We start from the raw sequence: 18220 nt of genomic DNA, 5'->3' as shown, positions 1-18220 counted from the left end.
TGTTTCTATGTCACAGACATAGCTCTGGTAGCCGGAGAGGAGATTAGGCCCACAGCTCATGTAACCTGGATGCATAGAAATGGGAGCTCGGTTGGAACTGTGAGACATGTTGGAAAAACAAGCTGGTCCTAGAGCTGTGCAGGTGTTTGGTCTGACATCTGGGTTCAACAAGTAACTGATCTCCAATCAGTTTTCATCGGCCGGGATGAGATGAGAAGATAATGAAGGTTAACTATAGGGCTGCAACTATCTATCTATCTTAGTGCCTATGCTTTCGAGTTTCGATTACTTTTTAAATTCATCGAATGATCTTGAAGTGTGCGAAGGTTTAAAAAATAAAAATAAAAAAACGTTTTCATGCATCAACGTAAAGTACTACTTTAAAATGACCACTTAAGCCCCAGGCCATTTTAAGCCTGTATCGTGCCAAATCAGCAAAAATAGCCCAACTACAATCTCAGAACTATTAAGCGTGCGTCGGATCGGGATGTTCTAGGTTTTCCAACATGAGAGTACAACATTTTAATGCTGGATTAATTGCTTATTAATTCAAATGTGATCTTGTGGATGGCACAGCGGGGTACAGTAGCTATCAAAGAGATTTTCTTGTGCCAGCACAGATTATGTTAATTGTTGCACATCTATACTGTAATAGAACCGGATCCACTGGGTGCTAGTGATGGCTGAGTCTGAACACTTCTTCCTGCTCATCACATGTCAACAACAACAACACCTGCTGGCTTATGCACATGATAGCTGGAAGATTGGCTAAAGTGTATTATCACATGCAGAGAATGTGTGGTTCTTGCTCGAAACAAAATTAAACCAGTTCATTAAAATGTTGAAGGTGGTGTTTTCTCAAAGGGGGTTTCTGCAATTTAGTAATAATTCAAAATAGATAAGCAGCACTATGGTGCGATAAGATAAGGTTTAGGGTTTGGCGGAGGAATACTGTAGAAGCCATTTTCAAGCTTTATACAAAAGTATTAGTGCTAATTTAACTCTGAGTGTACAAAAGGATTTAAATGGACCCTTACAGGTCCATTTGGTTCCGCTTGTACTCTGTGTGAGTTGCAGACCTGTAAGGGTCTTTCTTGGTTCCTTCCTAACCATCAATTATTTACCTGGGGACCACCTGGAACCTCATGAATGACCCCTGGGGGTCCCCAGACCTGCTGAGAAGTTGTATAAGACATGCTAGTTAATTTCTGTTGGTTGGTTTTATTTCTAACTGTAAAATGAGGACACATTTGTACCGTAATAATGATTATTTTCATGACCGCTGCCTCAATACATAAATAAATATAAAAAGCTACAGTGGGAGTTAACAAAATGTCACTCGCTAGTCGCTGCCAAACTGAAGCACATGTTCCGGTTCAGCTGGGGAGTAGAGGTCACAGGGGTCACATTTGTTGTGGTGGAACTGTGAGACTGCTGCAGTGGCGGAGGTCGGAGGTCAAGCATGTCTGGGTGCGTTACTGCGTTCCACTGAATCAGCAAAACAAAACCAATCCCTGCCTCTCAGTAACTGGAGTCCAAGGGGCAGGGTTCCTATGTCTCAGTAACTGGAGTCCAAGGGGCAGGGTTCCTCTCAGTAACTGGAGTCCAAGGGGCAGGGTTCCTCTCAGTAACTGGAGTCCAAGGGGCAGGGTTCCTACACACACTTTCCATTGGAAGAATCCACACCTTTTCACACTTTCAAAACGTGTCATCGGGTGCTGGGTTGGCGATTGGCTATTTCAGTGGTTTTCAACCAGTGGTCCCGGGGAACACCAGTGGTCCTTGAGGGGGTTCCAGGTGGTCCCCGGCTAAATGATGGGGTTGGTAACCCAGTGGCCCCTTATAGATCTGTTACTCTAGAGTGGTAAGGGTCCATTTGGTTTCATTTTACACTCTCAAGAGTTACATAATTGTTAAACATCTGCACAGTCTACACAATTAGAGAATGTAGAATAATTGCTATTTTTTATCTCTTCTTATGGTACCAACATCAATACAGCATGGAAAATATTCTACGTTTTGGGTCTTGAGAGGCTTTTGTTTGTTTGTGTGTGCCAGTGACAAATGGGCAGGCTTACTTTAAACCAGATCAAAGAGAACTACTTTAGCCAAAAGAAATGCCAAAAAATACCCAATCTACAAGGGTCCCATGACCCTTAAAGTAGAGCCGGTGTTTAACCGCTAATAAACGCCAGCATTCATAATCTGGGGAAATATTTTTTGCTGAAATTTGCCTATATATATCGGCTATTTTCAGCGAAGGTATTTAGTGTAGAGCGAAAACAGAAGTCAGTAGTACAGAGCCCTGATGAACACCAAAGTCTAGGGCTTAAGTGGTGAAGCGTGTCTGTTGAGTTATAGAAATACTGAACCAATGAAAAGTATTAATAATTAATAATCAACTTTTGTTTAAAATGATAACTACTGGATCAAGAAGACAGGTTTTCAACTTCCTGAAAAGTAAAGGTTGCAAGGTGTGTGTTGCAAGGTTTCAACGGCCATGACTACATAGCCTCTGTTAGGTGGAAACATCATATCGTTGCTGTCAGGAGGAAACCTCATAACTAAATGTTTTAGTTTTTTTTGCATAAATCAGTGCTATTGAACACCCTTTACGTCTGTGTGTTGTTTTGCAAATATTGAACCAATGGAAAGTAGTAAAAAGTGCTTTGGACAGACCCTCAAAATGTCTGCTAAAGCAACTAATTCCAACACCTCTCCCCCTCTTATGGAAATAATTGACAATATATAAACTTACAACACCAACTTTGATGAGGCAGTATTGCTTTGTTTTAAAAATATAAGGTTTTCTTAATTTCCTGAAAAACGTATATTTTTCATTTCCTGAAAAATGAACATTTTGGAGTTATGAGGTTTCCTCCCGACAGCAGAGATATGTCCAAAACTCTTACTTTTCAGGTTTCAAATTCAAAAATAGCAAAAAATAGCAGATCGACAAGGCGCGACAAGGCGCTCCCGCACCACGTTTCGAGCTAGTATATCTGCTATATTGGATAATTGTGTGTGACGCTGTAGTAGTATGATCAATTATAACGGTATTAACGAAGAAACACAACAAGTTAAAATATGGAGATGAGAGGTTTCTGCCCGACAGCAACAATATCAATATCGGAATCCTTGACTCCCTCCCTAATATGGGTCAATTAACCCCTTTAGACCTGAGATGAGAGTCTTCAAAATCCTAAAAGTTTTCTGAAAAACCCATGTTTCTATGTCAGTGGAAGCAAAGATTGGAGTTAAAAACGTTCACTGTGAAAGGATATGATTATATTCAAAGATTTGTAGCCACAATTAAAAAGGGGTTCCGGCCCGGACGGTTAGCTCAACCGTCTGGGCACCTAGGCTGCCAAGCCAGCCGGACGGTGTGCCATGGGTTCGACTCCCGAGCCCGACGGCGTGTCACTCCCTATCTTTTCCCCCTTTCCTGTCTAAATACTGTACCATATCAACAAAGGCAAAAAAACCTAAAATAAAATCTAAAAAAAGGGGGTTCCGTCCAGAAAGGGTTAATCCAGTATTCGGGGTGGCTCTAGAGTCGTGGCATAGTTGTCTGCTTGTTGTTGTTGTGGTGGGTGTTGTGCTTTCTGCCCGGTTGGCTCCATCAAAATGATGGCAAACAGTGTGAAGTGTTCCATACGGAGCCATTCAGCCTCCATTAAGAATGAGAAATTAAATACAAATGCACAACAACAAAGGCTCTCTCTCTCTCTCTCTCTGTGGTTCAACGTAGAACCAATGCACACTGGTAGAAGAATGAAGCTGTATCCATGCCAACTCCTCTCCCATAGCTTTGAGGGTTCCATGTGTGTGTGTGTGTGTGTGTGTGTGTGTGTGTGTGTGTGTGTGTGTGTGTGTAATCAATCTGATATGACTGATAGTTATGTTTGATAATATCGGTATTCTACAATGTAATTAAAAATGTATGTCAACCACATTAACCCTGTCGTTAATTTAATTTTGTATACAATAGCATGAAAAGAAGAAAAACTGGCCAGGCTCTTTTCAACGGACTGTAACTATTGAAGGGAAGGTGGCTTTGACAATTTTCTTTTTTATAAATTTTTTAAAAAAAAATGATTTTCTACGGAAGCACAGCTTAAGGCTTAGCCGGTCTTAGCAACAACCGGCGGATCAAACAAAGTGCAGATAAATATTCTCGGACTACTTAAAAGGTAAGTAGAAACGCTGGCCGTGGGTTTTATGTATGTGATGTCTACTGCATGTTACAGACTACAGTACAGGTGAGAAAGCAGTACATTATGTATGTGATGTCTACTGCATGTTACAATACAGGTGAGAAACCACTACAAGTGACAGAAACGGAACGGGGGGGGCTCCCATTTGTCCGGCACGGGAGGCCGTGTCCGTCTCAAGCCCAACACACACCGGCTCCGTCCGACACGGCGCGACTAGGGTTGGGATTCGGAACCGGGTCCATTTCAGACCCGGTACCGACATTGCGGATCCGGAGCCGGTTCCATCGTTTTTTTATTAACGGTTCCCCAAACGGATCTCATCAGTTGTCATTTAGCTCCGCTGTGTCCCTGTGCCTGCATGCAAGCAGAGCCTGGGGTGACGTCACCCCACCTACATGAGTGAGTGGGGTCGGGGAGGATACGCCCACTGTTCTGTGCATTCAGCGACCGCTGTGGAGCGAGTGGGACAGTATAAGTATGTCGCCAAAGTGTGGTTAACAGAGAGGGAAATGACTGAGGCTGAGCAGTGAGCATGCAAAGTGCAATAAATGCGAGAGTTGCTAGCAAAGGTTGTTGCAACTTGTACCACGTGAACATAGAGGAAACATCTCAAAATCAATATGCCTACACATCGCGTTTGAGAGCCATGCGGAAAGCCGTGCCTGCTCTCCCCGCAGCTTCACCACAGCCAGCGGGGGACGATCTGATGCAAGGCTGGTTTACTTTCCCCAGGCTAGTAACGTAATGGAAAATAAAAACTACTAACGTGCTTTTAATTTGGCTCTAAATTAATTGCGTGGCTGTTGAGAGCCCAGCGTTTAGGTGCATATACCGCCATAGATTGATTACTTTATAAACAATTTGCAGAAAAAAAGCACAGGAACGTAGCCTACAGTTCAATACAAGGTCTGCTATAATCCAAGAAAGCACTATGGCTTGTTTCCATTAGGGTAAGGGGTCCTTCATATTAAATTAATTTGAACATTAAAGACAACATTTGTCACTACAACAATATCAATATTGTGTACTGTATATTTAATATACAGTACAAATTGCAATATACAGTACAAATTGCAACAATGATATTGTTGTGGTGCCTAGCTGCTGCTGGTGGTGGTGGTGAAGTTTAAATAATAGTGCCACCTCATAATTGTAAAGTGCATTTTCAATAATTTAATTAATTAATTTGTGTTTATTATGTACTTGGTTAGGTTAGTTATAATATAAGCATAATCTATGTCAGAAAAACGGGGAAAAAAATAATATTAGGATCCGTTAAGGGAACCGTTAGGAACCGGAACCGTTAAGAGGGATCCGGGAAGGATCCGGAACCGTTAAAATCCTAACGAATCCCAACCCTAGGCGCGACGCGTTGCCGCGCGGCGCCGCCTGGAAAATAGAACTGGTTCTATCGGCGCGCCAGGCGAGGCGCCAGCGCGCGTCGGACACCGCCGGTGTGCGATAGGTTCATTGAAAATAATGGAGGTGGCTGTTTTGACGCGCGGCGGTCCCAGACGGTGTGTGATGGGCTTCAGTCACCCCTATCCCAGGGTCCGAAACTTTTCGCCCGCTGTTAGAAATCTAACACTGCACACAATTTCATTTACCACACACTCACACACGCACGCACACACGCACACACGCACGCACACACGCACACACGCACGCACACACGCACACACAGACACGCACACACACACACACGCACACACGCACACACGCACACACACACCCACACCCCCCCTATTTGGGAGAATAATATCAGTCATTAGAAGTCATTAAAATTGCAGGCAAGCATTAATAATTCATATCTGAGGCTGCTATACGGTGGAACGATCCAGTCCTCTGTGGTAAAAAAAAAGGGATGATGGACAGGGGCCATAGAAACGTGCTTGTGTACAAACAATGGCTCTGAATGCCATGCTGATACAGACTGGTCAGCATGTGGATGGACACCGTGTCCAAACACACCACGACGCCCCAGGGGGTTAGAAACACACTGTCCTGAAATACTGCTGCCAATACAGTGGCTCTGAAGTCTGGACATACTGTAGCCCCGAGCTAGAAACACTCTCAGGCTTTATAGCTCGAAAAAGCCTTGCGACACGTTCCAACTTCCAATGTCAACACACATCACTAGAACGGTGCGTTTTCAAACTTTTCTAAAGACCCCCCTCTCAAACTAATTTCAAGGAACGCCAGTTTGACATACAGTAGATTTGACCCTTATTTGTCACAATTTCTTTCCATAACCAAATCTAATCTATAAAGTTATTTTAACTTGGACCTGTACACTTGGGCCAAAATATAAAAAGAAGTAAACTCTCTCAGTTACAGACCCATAAAATCCTCAAGGACCACCTGGGCTCCCTGGACCCCACCCTGAGAACCACTGCACCAGAAGAACAACACCTCTGGGATGAAACACACCAACTAGCTCAGCTCATGTACAGACACACACACTGCGTGTGCATGCATTGTGCATGCACACACACGCACACATGCACGCACACGCACACACGCATGCACGCACGCACACACACACGCACTCTCACACAGTGCATAATGATTGAGTACAGCCTGGGCCACGGCAGGGCCTTGGGAGGGACAGCCTCCAACAACAATAACTGAACTGACCCCCACCCAACCTGTGGATGCGGTTCAGTTTCCTCAAGACCTCTGCCTCCCTCCGGTGCCTGGGACTGGAACTACAGCCTGCAGATAATATCACTCCACAGTGATTATTATGGCAAAGTTGGCAAACAACCTGTGCTGTGACAAGACGTTTTTGTGGAACGGCGATTGTTGTGATATAATCGTGACAGCCCCGCCACGGCCGCGTAGGCTTGACTCATAGTGAATACCGCCGTAGGCTTGACTCATAGTGAATACCGCCGTAGGCTTGACTCATAGTGAATACCGCCGTAGGCTTGACTCATAGTGAATACCGCCGTAGGCTTGACTCATAGTGAACACCGCCGATGGACCGTAGGCTTGACTCATAGTGAATACCGCCGATGCCCCGTAGGCTTGACTCATAGTGAATACCGCCGTAGGCTTGACTCATAGTGAATACCGCCGTAGGCTTGACTCATAGTGAATACCGCCGATGCCCCGTAGGCTTGACTCAGTGAATACCACCGTAGGCTTGACTCATAGTGAATACCGCCGATGCCCCGTAGGCTTGACTCAGTGAATACCACCGTAGGCTTGACTCATAGTGAATACCGCCGTAGGCTTGACTCATAGTGAATACCGCCGATGCCCCGTAGGCTTGACTCATAGTGAATACCGCCGTAGGCTTGACTCAGTGAATACCACCGTAGGCTTGACTCAGTGAATACCGCCGATGCCGCGTAGGCTTGACTCAGTGAATACCGCCGATGCAGCGTAGGCTTGACTCAGTGAATACCGCCGATGCCGCGTAGGCTTGACTCAGTGAATACCGCCGATGCCGCGTAGGCTTGACTCATTGTGAATACCGCCGATGCCCCGTAGGCTTGACTCATTGTGAATACCGCCGTAGGCTTGACTCATTGTGAATACCGCCGATGCCGCGTAGGCTTGACTCATTGTGAATACCACCGATGCCGAGCGAAAACCTTGTTTTTGTGTTCTCGTGTAGTCACGAGCAACGAATACTTTTCATTAGTTCAACATTTCTAAAACCCACAAACACACTTTCAATATCTAGCAGATGATGTAAAAACTCACAACACATCACACCGTGAAGCATTGTGAGCTTGTAGATAGTCGGGTATTAATAGTATGGAGGATATACAGTATGGGAGAACACAACGGTTTCTGACAGAGCAACAATATTCTATGAGAGTTCCTCGTAGCTTTTCTGGGCTACGAGGAGAACAACTTTTTCATTACATCAAATCTCCCATAAGACGGCAAGAGTAATGTCGACTCGATCCGTCATTCCGTCAGCCACGCGTCATCATCCCCATCACCATCCTCACACTGAAAGACAGAATATCATCCCCATCACCATCCTCACACTGAAAGACAGAATATCATCCCCATCACCATCCTCACACTGAAAGACAGAATATCATCCCCATCACCATCCTCACACTGAAAGACAGAATATCATCCCCATCACCATCCTCACACTGAAAGACAGAATAGAACTGCCAAACTGGCAGCTAATCAGGCTCTGTGGAAAGACGACAGCTCTTATTAAGCCTCTCATTTGCTGCAGTGAGTTGGAAGCTGCCAGTTAGGTGTCCATAGTGTCTGCGAGAGGCCAGCAGTAGTGTTTCCATGAGAACAGGGCTGTCGTCAGTGATGCTGCATGGCGGAGCTGACAAGCGTGTCAACCCATTAGCCTCGGTCGGCGCGTGGGCGGACAGGAAGAACCACAACTGGACGTCCGAGATACAGTATACAGTAGTAGAAACCTCCAGGATTTTAACCCGGGTTCCCACGTAGAAGAGGCTGAATTTAACCCGGGGCTCCCACGTAGAAGAGGCTGCATTTCTACCGATCAAGCAAGCGGCGGTCCTCGCCTTGCCCGTGGAGATGTTGTGCTTATGCACAGACTTGGGTCTAAAAATGTAGAGTAAGGGAGAATAGGAGACCACCTCCAGCCACGGCAGAAGTGCAAGTTATATTGTATTAGCATATATATAGCCAATTAGCCATACAGAAATGACGTTTTATTCATTAAAATAAGTACTGGATTGCAGCTTTATAACGCTGAGAGTGAACAAACATTTGTACCCTCTCTGTTCTACAAATGAAATGAACACGGGGAATGTTTACTGTGTAGTTGAATCTCCGACTATTTCATCTACACAGCTGCCACTGCCTTCAGATATTGTTCATGCCATGGCTATTTCGCAGCAAATATTATTTATGGTGTATTGAATAAAAAGCAAACACATTGGAGCAAACCTGTGTGCGGACTCTCCTTTCTTCACTATTTCACAGCAAAGCCAAAAAAAAACGACTTTGTTACACTGACTTAACAGCCTCTAGTACAGCGTGCACTCGTACACGAAAGGCCTTAAGTCCAACTATATGGTAACAACACATCCGTAGAAAGGCCTCAGTCCAACTAAATGGTAACAACAACACATCCGTAGAAAGAAGCCAGATGCTCTTGTATTTCGAGGCAACAAAAGGCTTTCTTTCCTTTCATTTTCTTTCTGCGACGGACGGCTCTGGCGATAGAGAGATCACAGGAAGGAGGGAAGGCAGGCGGAGGAGAAGCAGAGGCAGAAATGATGTGTGTGTTGGCATGGTGACAGTAATGGCCTCCCCAAGGCCAGCGGCTTGAGCAGGCAGAATGACGATCAGCCTGGCCCTGCAGCCCCTCCAGGCGCCCTGCGCTCGCAAAAGGAACTAAATGAAGGCCATTTTGAGCCGGGGCCCACTCCTAATAATGAGGTGGCCCGCTGACACGGAGGACAGGCGGGAGAGACGTGACACGGAGGACAGGCTGGAGAGACGTGACAAGGACGTCGGGGGGGGGGGGGTGAGGTGCAGGGAGCTAGACGGGGGCGATCCGAGCAGTAACAAGAGACGATTGGAAAGAGAAATGGGAGAGAGATATGAGCCTCTCCTCACCGATGCAGTGTTCCCCAGCGGGCCAAACAGGGCCGTGTCGTTCCTCAGCACAGCTAGCCAAACAGATGGCCGCGTTGTGCGCGCGGCGGAAGTGGAAGGGTAATAATGATCATTTAACCCATTTTCACCCGAGATCAGATTCTAAAAATGTCTGTTTGAAAATGACAGTTTTCTGAAAAAGCTATGTTTCCATGTCAGTCGTTCTTTGAGTTTTCAAAAATAGCAGACCTCGGTTGCGTGCGATGAGCTTGAAGATCTGCTATTTTTCAATAGCTAAAGCATAACATGATGCTAACACCAACAGGGGTTCCCGCCCGAAATGGATTAACTGACTCTCAGTACCTCATCAATCCATTCTCCAAGGTGTTCTGGGATCAGCGCGGCTCCCTGGCAATATGTTGTGACGGGGGAGAAATGGAACGGATGGAGGAATAGGAGGCCGACGAGTGAAACGACAGATGTTGAGGAACGGTAACTTAACCACATGAACCCTATAGGGTCGCTACACTGGGGGGGGGGGGGCAAGCAGATGGCGAAAATAGCAGATCTACAAGCTCGACAAAGAATTGGTGTAGAGGAGTGGGCCTGGCTAGCAGAGACACCCGCTGGGAGGCTCTAATCACTGAAGTATATCTCTGCTGTTGGGAAGAAACCTCCAAAATGTTCCTTTTTCAGGAAATGAAAAACACAGCAATACTGCCTCATCATAGTTGGTGTTGCTACTTTATATATTGTCAATTGTCAAAAAATGTAAATGAATGTCATGATATGATATTATAGTACTTTGTCAGTTCACACTGAAATGTGTCTTGCGACCATAGACTGTAAAAAATATGGACAAAGCGTTCCCCGGGTCTAACATGAACGTAAAATAAAGCCTGTAATAATATGCTAATTCCTGATGTAAGTCGCCATCTTTCTAGATCCGTTTGGTACCAGCTGGCCATTGGCTGGCTCCGTTTTGGACCAGCTGGTCATTGGCTGCCCAGACAACGAGGCGGGACTTCCCCCCTTCTTCTCCGTTGGTTTTTATTTTGACTCGAGTGGGAGGGGAATCCCGATCATAGACTGTAACGGTAGCCACGCCCCTCAGAACATACGCGACTTTATGGTCATTTTTTTAATTAACGGGACCATAATTTTCCAAAAAGAATATTATGACATTAGAAATGAGACTTTAAACTAGTGACTGGAAGAAGAAAGTATTCATGACCATGTTTATTAAGGTAATACAGTCTAGGTGAAGTTGGGCCAAAATACATGGGCCTCTATGGAGCTATGGGGCTTTTTGGGTCCAGTCCAGCGCCACAACAGGCCATTATATGAACTACCGATTTCAAATGAGGCTTCACGAAATATCTGGCTGACTGCCCCCCTGCTTGCGACCCAGCATCCAAGTATGCAGAACACATATACACACATTTGACATAATACAAAGAACAAGACAATTTACATACATAAAGACAATATCCACCGCCTTAGATCATGACACCTTTAACCTTACACAGGGTCTCCAACACAAAGGGGCCGCTCCCATCGAGTTGATCTTTATCGAGACACCTGAGGAGAATATAGTCCAGAGTCCAAACACACGGGCCATGTCCCTATATGAATAGAATATAGTCCAGAGTCCAAACACACGGGCCATGTCCCTATATGAATAGAATAATAGTCCAGAGTCCAAACACACGGGCCATGTCCCTACAGTATATGCCATCTCAGGCCACAGCATTCACATGCTCTTGCTCTGCCAGTATCTGCCATATATAAAAGGGAGTGTCCTTGTCGAGTACATAAAGGGACATCCAATTGGCATCCATAGCAGGAAAACGTTGTCTGGAGGAGCGCCATGTTTACTGCCGTTCCTTCCAAAGCAATGCTGGTGGTGGCATGCTGTGACAATTTATCTGACGTACATGTGCACACACGCACACGCACACGCATCTAAAGCTAATCCAAAAGTGGGGACCCTCAGGGGTCCTTGGGGGAGATCCAGGGCTCCCCAGCTAAATGATAGTTTGGAACCAAATGGACACTTATGGGTCTGTAACTCTGAGAGTGTACAAATGGACCCATAACGGGTCTATTTGGTTCCATTTGTACACTCTCAGAGTTAAATTAAGTTTGATTTGACGCTATAAATTGTGGTCCCGGAGATAGAAATGCCGTCTGTAGCTTAATGCGTGTCAAAGTAGGGGTCCTTGGAATGAAAACGGTTGAGAATCACTGCTAGGAGCCGTCCAGAGGGGGGTCCGCAGGCTGATGAATGTCAATGTGGGGGTCCTTGACATGAAAAGGTTTAGGGAACCACTGATTTACACAGTATTCTTGCTGCGGTTTATCATTCATGTTGCTGCGGACTGCTGAGATTGTTGCGTGTTGTAAGTGCAATGTGAGTCACTGTGAGACAGGGCATTCACTTCTAGTCATTTATACTAGTCGACTAGTTGCCTAGTTCACTAGTCGACTAGTTGTTTAACTACCTATTATGTAAAAATTTACAAATACTTTTATATAAATATTAAAAATTAAAAACTGTACATTGGTGACTATAACTATGATCTACCTGATCTTGAGGCCTACAAAATAATCGAGAATAAAATAAAAAAGAAACATTTTTTTTTTCTTATCAACTAGTCAACTAGTACCAACAAGGTCAACTAGTTGCTTAACCCATTCTGACCGGGCACCCATTTTGGTGTCGGCATCATGTCGTGCTTTAGCTATTTAAAAATAGCAGATCTACAAGCTCATATCGCGCCACCGAGTGGCGCGATACGAGCTTGTAGGTCTGCTATTTTTGAAAAATCGACAAGAACGACTGACATGTTTAGAATCTGATCTCAGGTCAGAATGGGTTCATCAGACCAGTGTGTGTCCAGTGGAAACCTCGTATGAATCTGATCTCAGGTCAGAACTCAGAATGGGTTAATGCCCTACTGTGAGCCGGAGTAAATTCCTTACAGGTGACAATGTGGGTTTTTTGTGTCAATAATCCACTGCTAACCCACCCACACCTCTGTGTAGACAAGCATGCACTCATGGCAGGCTAGGATCTCCAACAGGGGCTTTACTGTAACTGTGCTTCAACCCTACACACTTGACCGGATTCCCAAGGGCCCTCCTGTTGTAGACTAGCTATTTTCCGCAGGGCCCAGAATAGGGATGCTAGGGTGCAAGTAGCTCAATGTAATGACTCATATTGTGCAGTTGATTGTAGGTGAAAGGCTAGTGTGCACACACACACACACACACACACACACACACACACACACACACACACACACACACACACACACACACACACACACACACACACACACACACACACACACACACACACACACACACACACACACACACACACACACACACACACACACACACACACACACACACACACACACACAGGATTCTATTGTGTAGGGGAATATATATGAATAGCCCATCAGCCATCTGTTCTGTGATGCTCTTATAATCACACATATAAATCACAGTTCCATCCTTGTGTGGTACAAATGGAGCTATAGCATCCTCTTTGTCAGATAATTTTAACTGATGTTAATATCTTATACATCCAGCATAATTATTCAAACCCATTGGGGCTCATTTGACTACATTCACATTGTGACAAAGCAGAGTGCTCTTTTTCATTTGCTTTGTTCTTGACGCCATCATGTGATTTCCCTTCGACTACCGGGAGCAAACAAGGATGCCGCGAAGACAAGAGATCCTTCTCCTGCATGCAGGTTTAACTGGTGCATCAATGCTGCACTATAGACTATAGAAGACAAGAGATCCTTCTCCTGCACGCAGGTTCAACTGGTGCATCAATGCTGCACTATGGACTATAGAAGACAAGAGATCCTTCTCCTACATGCAGGTTCAACTGGTGCATCAATGCTGCACTATAGACTATAGAAGACAAGAGATCCTTCTCCTGCACGCAGGTTCAACTGGTGCATCAATGCTGCACTATAGACTATAGAAGACAAGAGATCCTTCTCCTGCACGCAGGTTCAACTGGTGCATCAATGCTGCACTATCGACTATAGAAGACAAGAGATCCTTCTCCTGCACGCAGGTTCAACTGGTGCATCAATGCTGCACTATAGACTAACCTCAGGGCTTGAATGTACAACACAGAACATTAATTTGTAAAAGTCCTACATTTCTCTTCTTTACACTCGTCTCCAATGTTTTACACACTGCTCATATATCACCCATTGTTCTAGGGGCTAAACATTACTAATACATCAGTCCATTCTCGCTCTCAGGGGTGAGTGTGTAGAATACTTTGCCCAACTCATGAAAGTCGGTTTGGATTTAATGACATGGCTTTAGGGTTTAGGCCAAGACATCTAATACTGTCTCTATACTGTCTGTACTGTATATCAGTACAGCATGCATACGTATGCATGTCTGTCCCTTCAATAGTACATCAATCAGAGCTCATGGTGCTACAGTATGTGCATGATGTAAGGCAGCGCTTCTCAACCAGTGGTCCGGGGACCACCAGTGGTCCTTGAGGGTGTTCCCCAGGTGGTCCCCAGCTACATAAATGATGGAGTGTGATAACCAAATGGACCCTTTCTAGATCTTTAACTCTTGAGAACGTAAAATGAAATGCTCTCAAGAGTTACATTATTGTTAAAGTTAGAATTAAGTCTTCACAATTTGAGAATGTAGAATTGTTACTTTGATCAACGTTTGCCTGTTATCTCTCCTATGGTACCAACATCCAAATACAGCATGGAATTGTGCACAATATCTTATCTAACGCCAACAAAATATTCTACGTTTTGGATCGGAGAGGCTAAATCTCATCAAATGGTGGTCTGTGGCTCAAATGCAGAATAAAAAAAATCACACCCCCCCCCCCCCCCCTCCTCTCTCTCTCTCTCTCTCATTAGCAGGCAACAGTACAGGACTCTCCACTCTCTCTCTTTCTGGCACAACAGCACCCCTACTGGTACTAATAGTCATACTCGTGCTCATTAACACATACATAGTTGAACACATAGGTGGACACGGACATTGCTGTTCCTTGGAGTGGTTGCACCACTCAAAAAATGGGCCTTGATGTGAAAGAGGTTGAAAGCCACTGATGTAAGAACCACCTTGGGGGGTGAAAACCTGAAATGTCCAGAGAAGTAACGTTGAAAGTGAAAGATATGAAAAACAAAATGAAAGAAACCTCATACTGTATGTCCAAAAGTGTTCAGGAATCAAACTCAAAAACACAAAGAGTAGCAGATCTACATGCTCAAAGCGCGTCGCTTCGTGACACGTTTCGAGTTAGCACATCTGCTACTTTGGAAACTTTTACTTGTAACATGATCAAGGTGACTAGGGCATTAATGTATTTAGTTGAATATGGAGATATAAAGGTTTGTACATCTGCTATTTTTTAATTTATTTCAAATCTTCTCTTCTGGGGGTCCCTGGCACAAAACATTTTCAGGTTGGAGGGTGTGTGGTGTGGGGGAGGGGGGGGGGGCTGTTCATGGACAAATACACTACATATCACCATGGGAAAAGTTTGAGAACTACTGCTCTAGAAGGAATTGAGTAGAATCTGCCTCCTCTAGGTCTACTGTCTGTAAGTAATCAGGAAACAGGGTCTCTCATGCTGTCCAGACCTTGGTTATGAGCCTCGGCCTTCAGGCTTCGTGACGGTTCCTCTTGCGACGTCAAAACAAGCGGCCATCTTTGGGCCCAATGCGTATGACACGGTATATAGATATCAACACCTGCTAGGGCCTAAACGGCCAGTTAGTCATGTTAGCAGGACGGACGTGACCACGGCGCATTCTGACAGACACTCAAGACATGCCAATAACCGTGTGGCCGTGTGGCCTTTTTAACGACTCTGAATAGACACCATCTGGCCTGGGAAATAAAAACAAGTGAATTCCAATTCAACTGGAGTGTAAATTCGAGTTATTTCTATGTGCACCCACCCACCCCGGCACCCACCCACCTCCTGTACGTTTTACTCACTTTAAACGTGGTGGGTCAGGCACATGGTGTATTGCAGGGGCGTACATGGGTCAGGCAGAAACCTTGTATGACCATATAATATATATATATATATATAAAACTTTCCTTTTTTGGGGGGGCATACAAGGTTTCCACATTCCACCCGAGAGCAACGATTTTCATTTGGAGGTTAAACGGTGAGGTTTCACACCCTTGTGGAAACTCAAGCCTCTCTCCCAGAGTCCCAGCAGACTCAGCATGCTGTGCTCAGCTGTACTGTACTGTACTGTACTGTACTGTACTGTACTGTACTGTACTGTACTGTACTGTACTGTACTGTACTGTACTGTACTGTACTGTACTGTACTGTACTGTACTTGTACTGTACTTGATTTGGCGCTGCACTGTGGCGACATGGACTAGGGCTACGCTTGCATGCGGGCCCTTTGTCTAAGACAAATTTCTTCCTCGGGAGACTAATAAAGTATATCTCTACTGTACTGTACTGTACTGTACTGTACTGTACTGTACTGTACTGTACTGTACTGTACTGTACTGCAGTGTGTACAGTAGTTTGTGCTTAAATTGTACTGTAAATTCTACAAACTGTTAATAAATATTTCAATCAATCAATCAAAAATCAAAACGTTGTTGAGGCAGCCAGTGACACAGCTTTAGCACCGGGCTGGGGGTCACAGTGGAGACTGTGTGGGAGAGGAAACAGAGATACAGCAGAGGACGTTATACTGTATCCTATACCTGCATTAAATCCCCTGAAGAAGTACATTAAAACTGTACCTTTTCAGCCAGTGACAGCCCAAAGTAATCATATTTGAACTTGGATCCCTGACAAGCACTTGGAAAGTAGGATTTGAAGCATTACATTTAGTTTGACTCGGTTCAACGGATACGAGCTATAAGCTCGTATCAAGGTTGTAGTTTGACTCTTTTCACAATGTTTGCCTCTATCAGTTTCCCTTTTTGGCAAATGTTCCTCCCGGAATATGGATGCTATGGTTAATGTATTCCGTGTGCTTGACCTTTCCCCTAATACAAATCCCAGACTTTTCACAAACAGATTTTTATTTTTCATTTTATTCTATTGTTTGTAGTTTTCAAAGCAAAGCCCCAGTGAGCCTTGCAGATCCAGCACTGGCTCTCCCCTGCCGGTGAGGTCAGATTTACATAACACCTCCATGTTTTACTTGGTTCAGGAGTGATCCACGTTTTCCATTTGAGGTGTTCAAGGCATATAACGCTAAAAAAAAAAAACAATCTATTTTCACACTTAGTAATTTCCAGACCTATAGGGCCAGGAGGCAGTTATCACAACTGTGGACCATTGTTGGGTTGTGCCAGGCTGTGACTTGTTAAAAATTGCTTTTATCCAAAGCGCTTTCATTTTAATTTAATTCATTGAATTTTGTAATTGTGCATTACATTCACCCATCCATACACCGATGGAGGAGGAAACGATGCGAGGCACCAACCTGTACATCGGGAGCATTTAGGGGTCTTAAGAGGACACTTTGACGCCAACTCTGGGGGAGACCGGGATCGATCTGGGAACCTCACGTTCCCATTGGGCTGCTCTACCCCTGAGCCACTGCTGCCCCTCGTTATCACTCTCCTCCACTCAGAGGATTGTCCTATCAGGATCCAGGAATGAGCAGGGGGGCTCCCACAGTGGGGGTCCGAGGACCAGGGCAGGAGCTCCGGCTAAACGGATGCTAATTAGGAACAGGTCCGTGGCTTAACGGGTGCTTGAAATAACATGGAAACTAGTTGAGAATCACCGGTGTGGTTAGCTAAATTAGCTGATAAATGTTTTAATGCTGAAGAATGTGTTAGGTTTTTTTTTTTCAATGTAATGAGTCCCGGGATGCAGGGATGGTCTTTTAGATGAGTCCCAGGGACACTTTGACGTTAGGAGTGATATTTTGACATTTTTTACAAATTGCAGAATTTAACTCCCATTTCATTTTATATGGTTTTAATGTGGTTATATTCATGTAGAAAACAGAAGAGGAAATGATTATTATAATACCTAAAACTAGCAAAAAACACTATAATAAAAAAACAGTACAGTAGTGCATCCCGTGGATGCAGAGGTCGTTTTATTCCGTCCATCAACTATAAACTGTGTTTTTTGGATGCAAAATGCACCCTATTTTAATCTCTGCATTAGTATTGAGCCATGTCTATGTACAGTACACGGTATGGCTGGGATGTATACTCCCAATACGTCCAGCTGTCCTCCCTCTCTCTCTCACCACCTGTCCACGTGGTGCTTTGCTCTGAGTGAACCCTGTGCACGGTGCACGTCGCCTCCCATGACCTGTATAACCCATTCTGGGCCAGAACCCCTTTTGGTGTTAGCATTATGTTATGCTTTAGCTATTGAAAAATAGCAGATCTACAAGCTCATAGCGCGCCACCGA

General features: G+C 44.7%; 1 protein-coding gene across 1 annotated transcript in view; it reads right to left on the bottom strand.

Annotated features, from left to right (window-relative positions):
* Nucleotides 1–16471: 16471 nt before the first annotated feature.
* The window catches only part of LOC310859231 (uncharacterized protein), a gene marked incomplete at its 3' end in the record, with an annotated part of 129853 nt that continues 128104 nt past the window's right edge, over nucleotides 16472–18220 (bottom strand). The window contains exon 5 of the mRNA XM_083765633.1: nucleotides 16472–16483. Within this exon, the coding sequence (XP_083621759.1) occupies nucleotides 16472–16483 (12 nt within the window). The remainder of the gene's footprint in view (nucleotides 16484–18220) is intronic.

The sequence above is a fragment of the Protomyctophum parallelum genome (genome assembly GCF_964188405.1).
Source record: "Protomyctophum parallelum genome assembly, chromosome: 5".
In the NCBI taxonomy this organism is placed as follows: domain Eukaryota; kingdom Metazoa; phylum Chordata; class Actinopteri; order Myctophiformes; family Myctophidae; genus Protomyctophum; species Protomyctophum parallelum.
The sequence above is the reverse complement of the archived record's forward strand: the minus strand, read 5'-3'. Positions and strand labels throughout refer to the sequence as shown.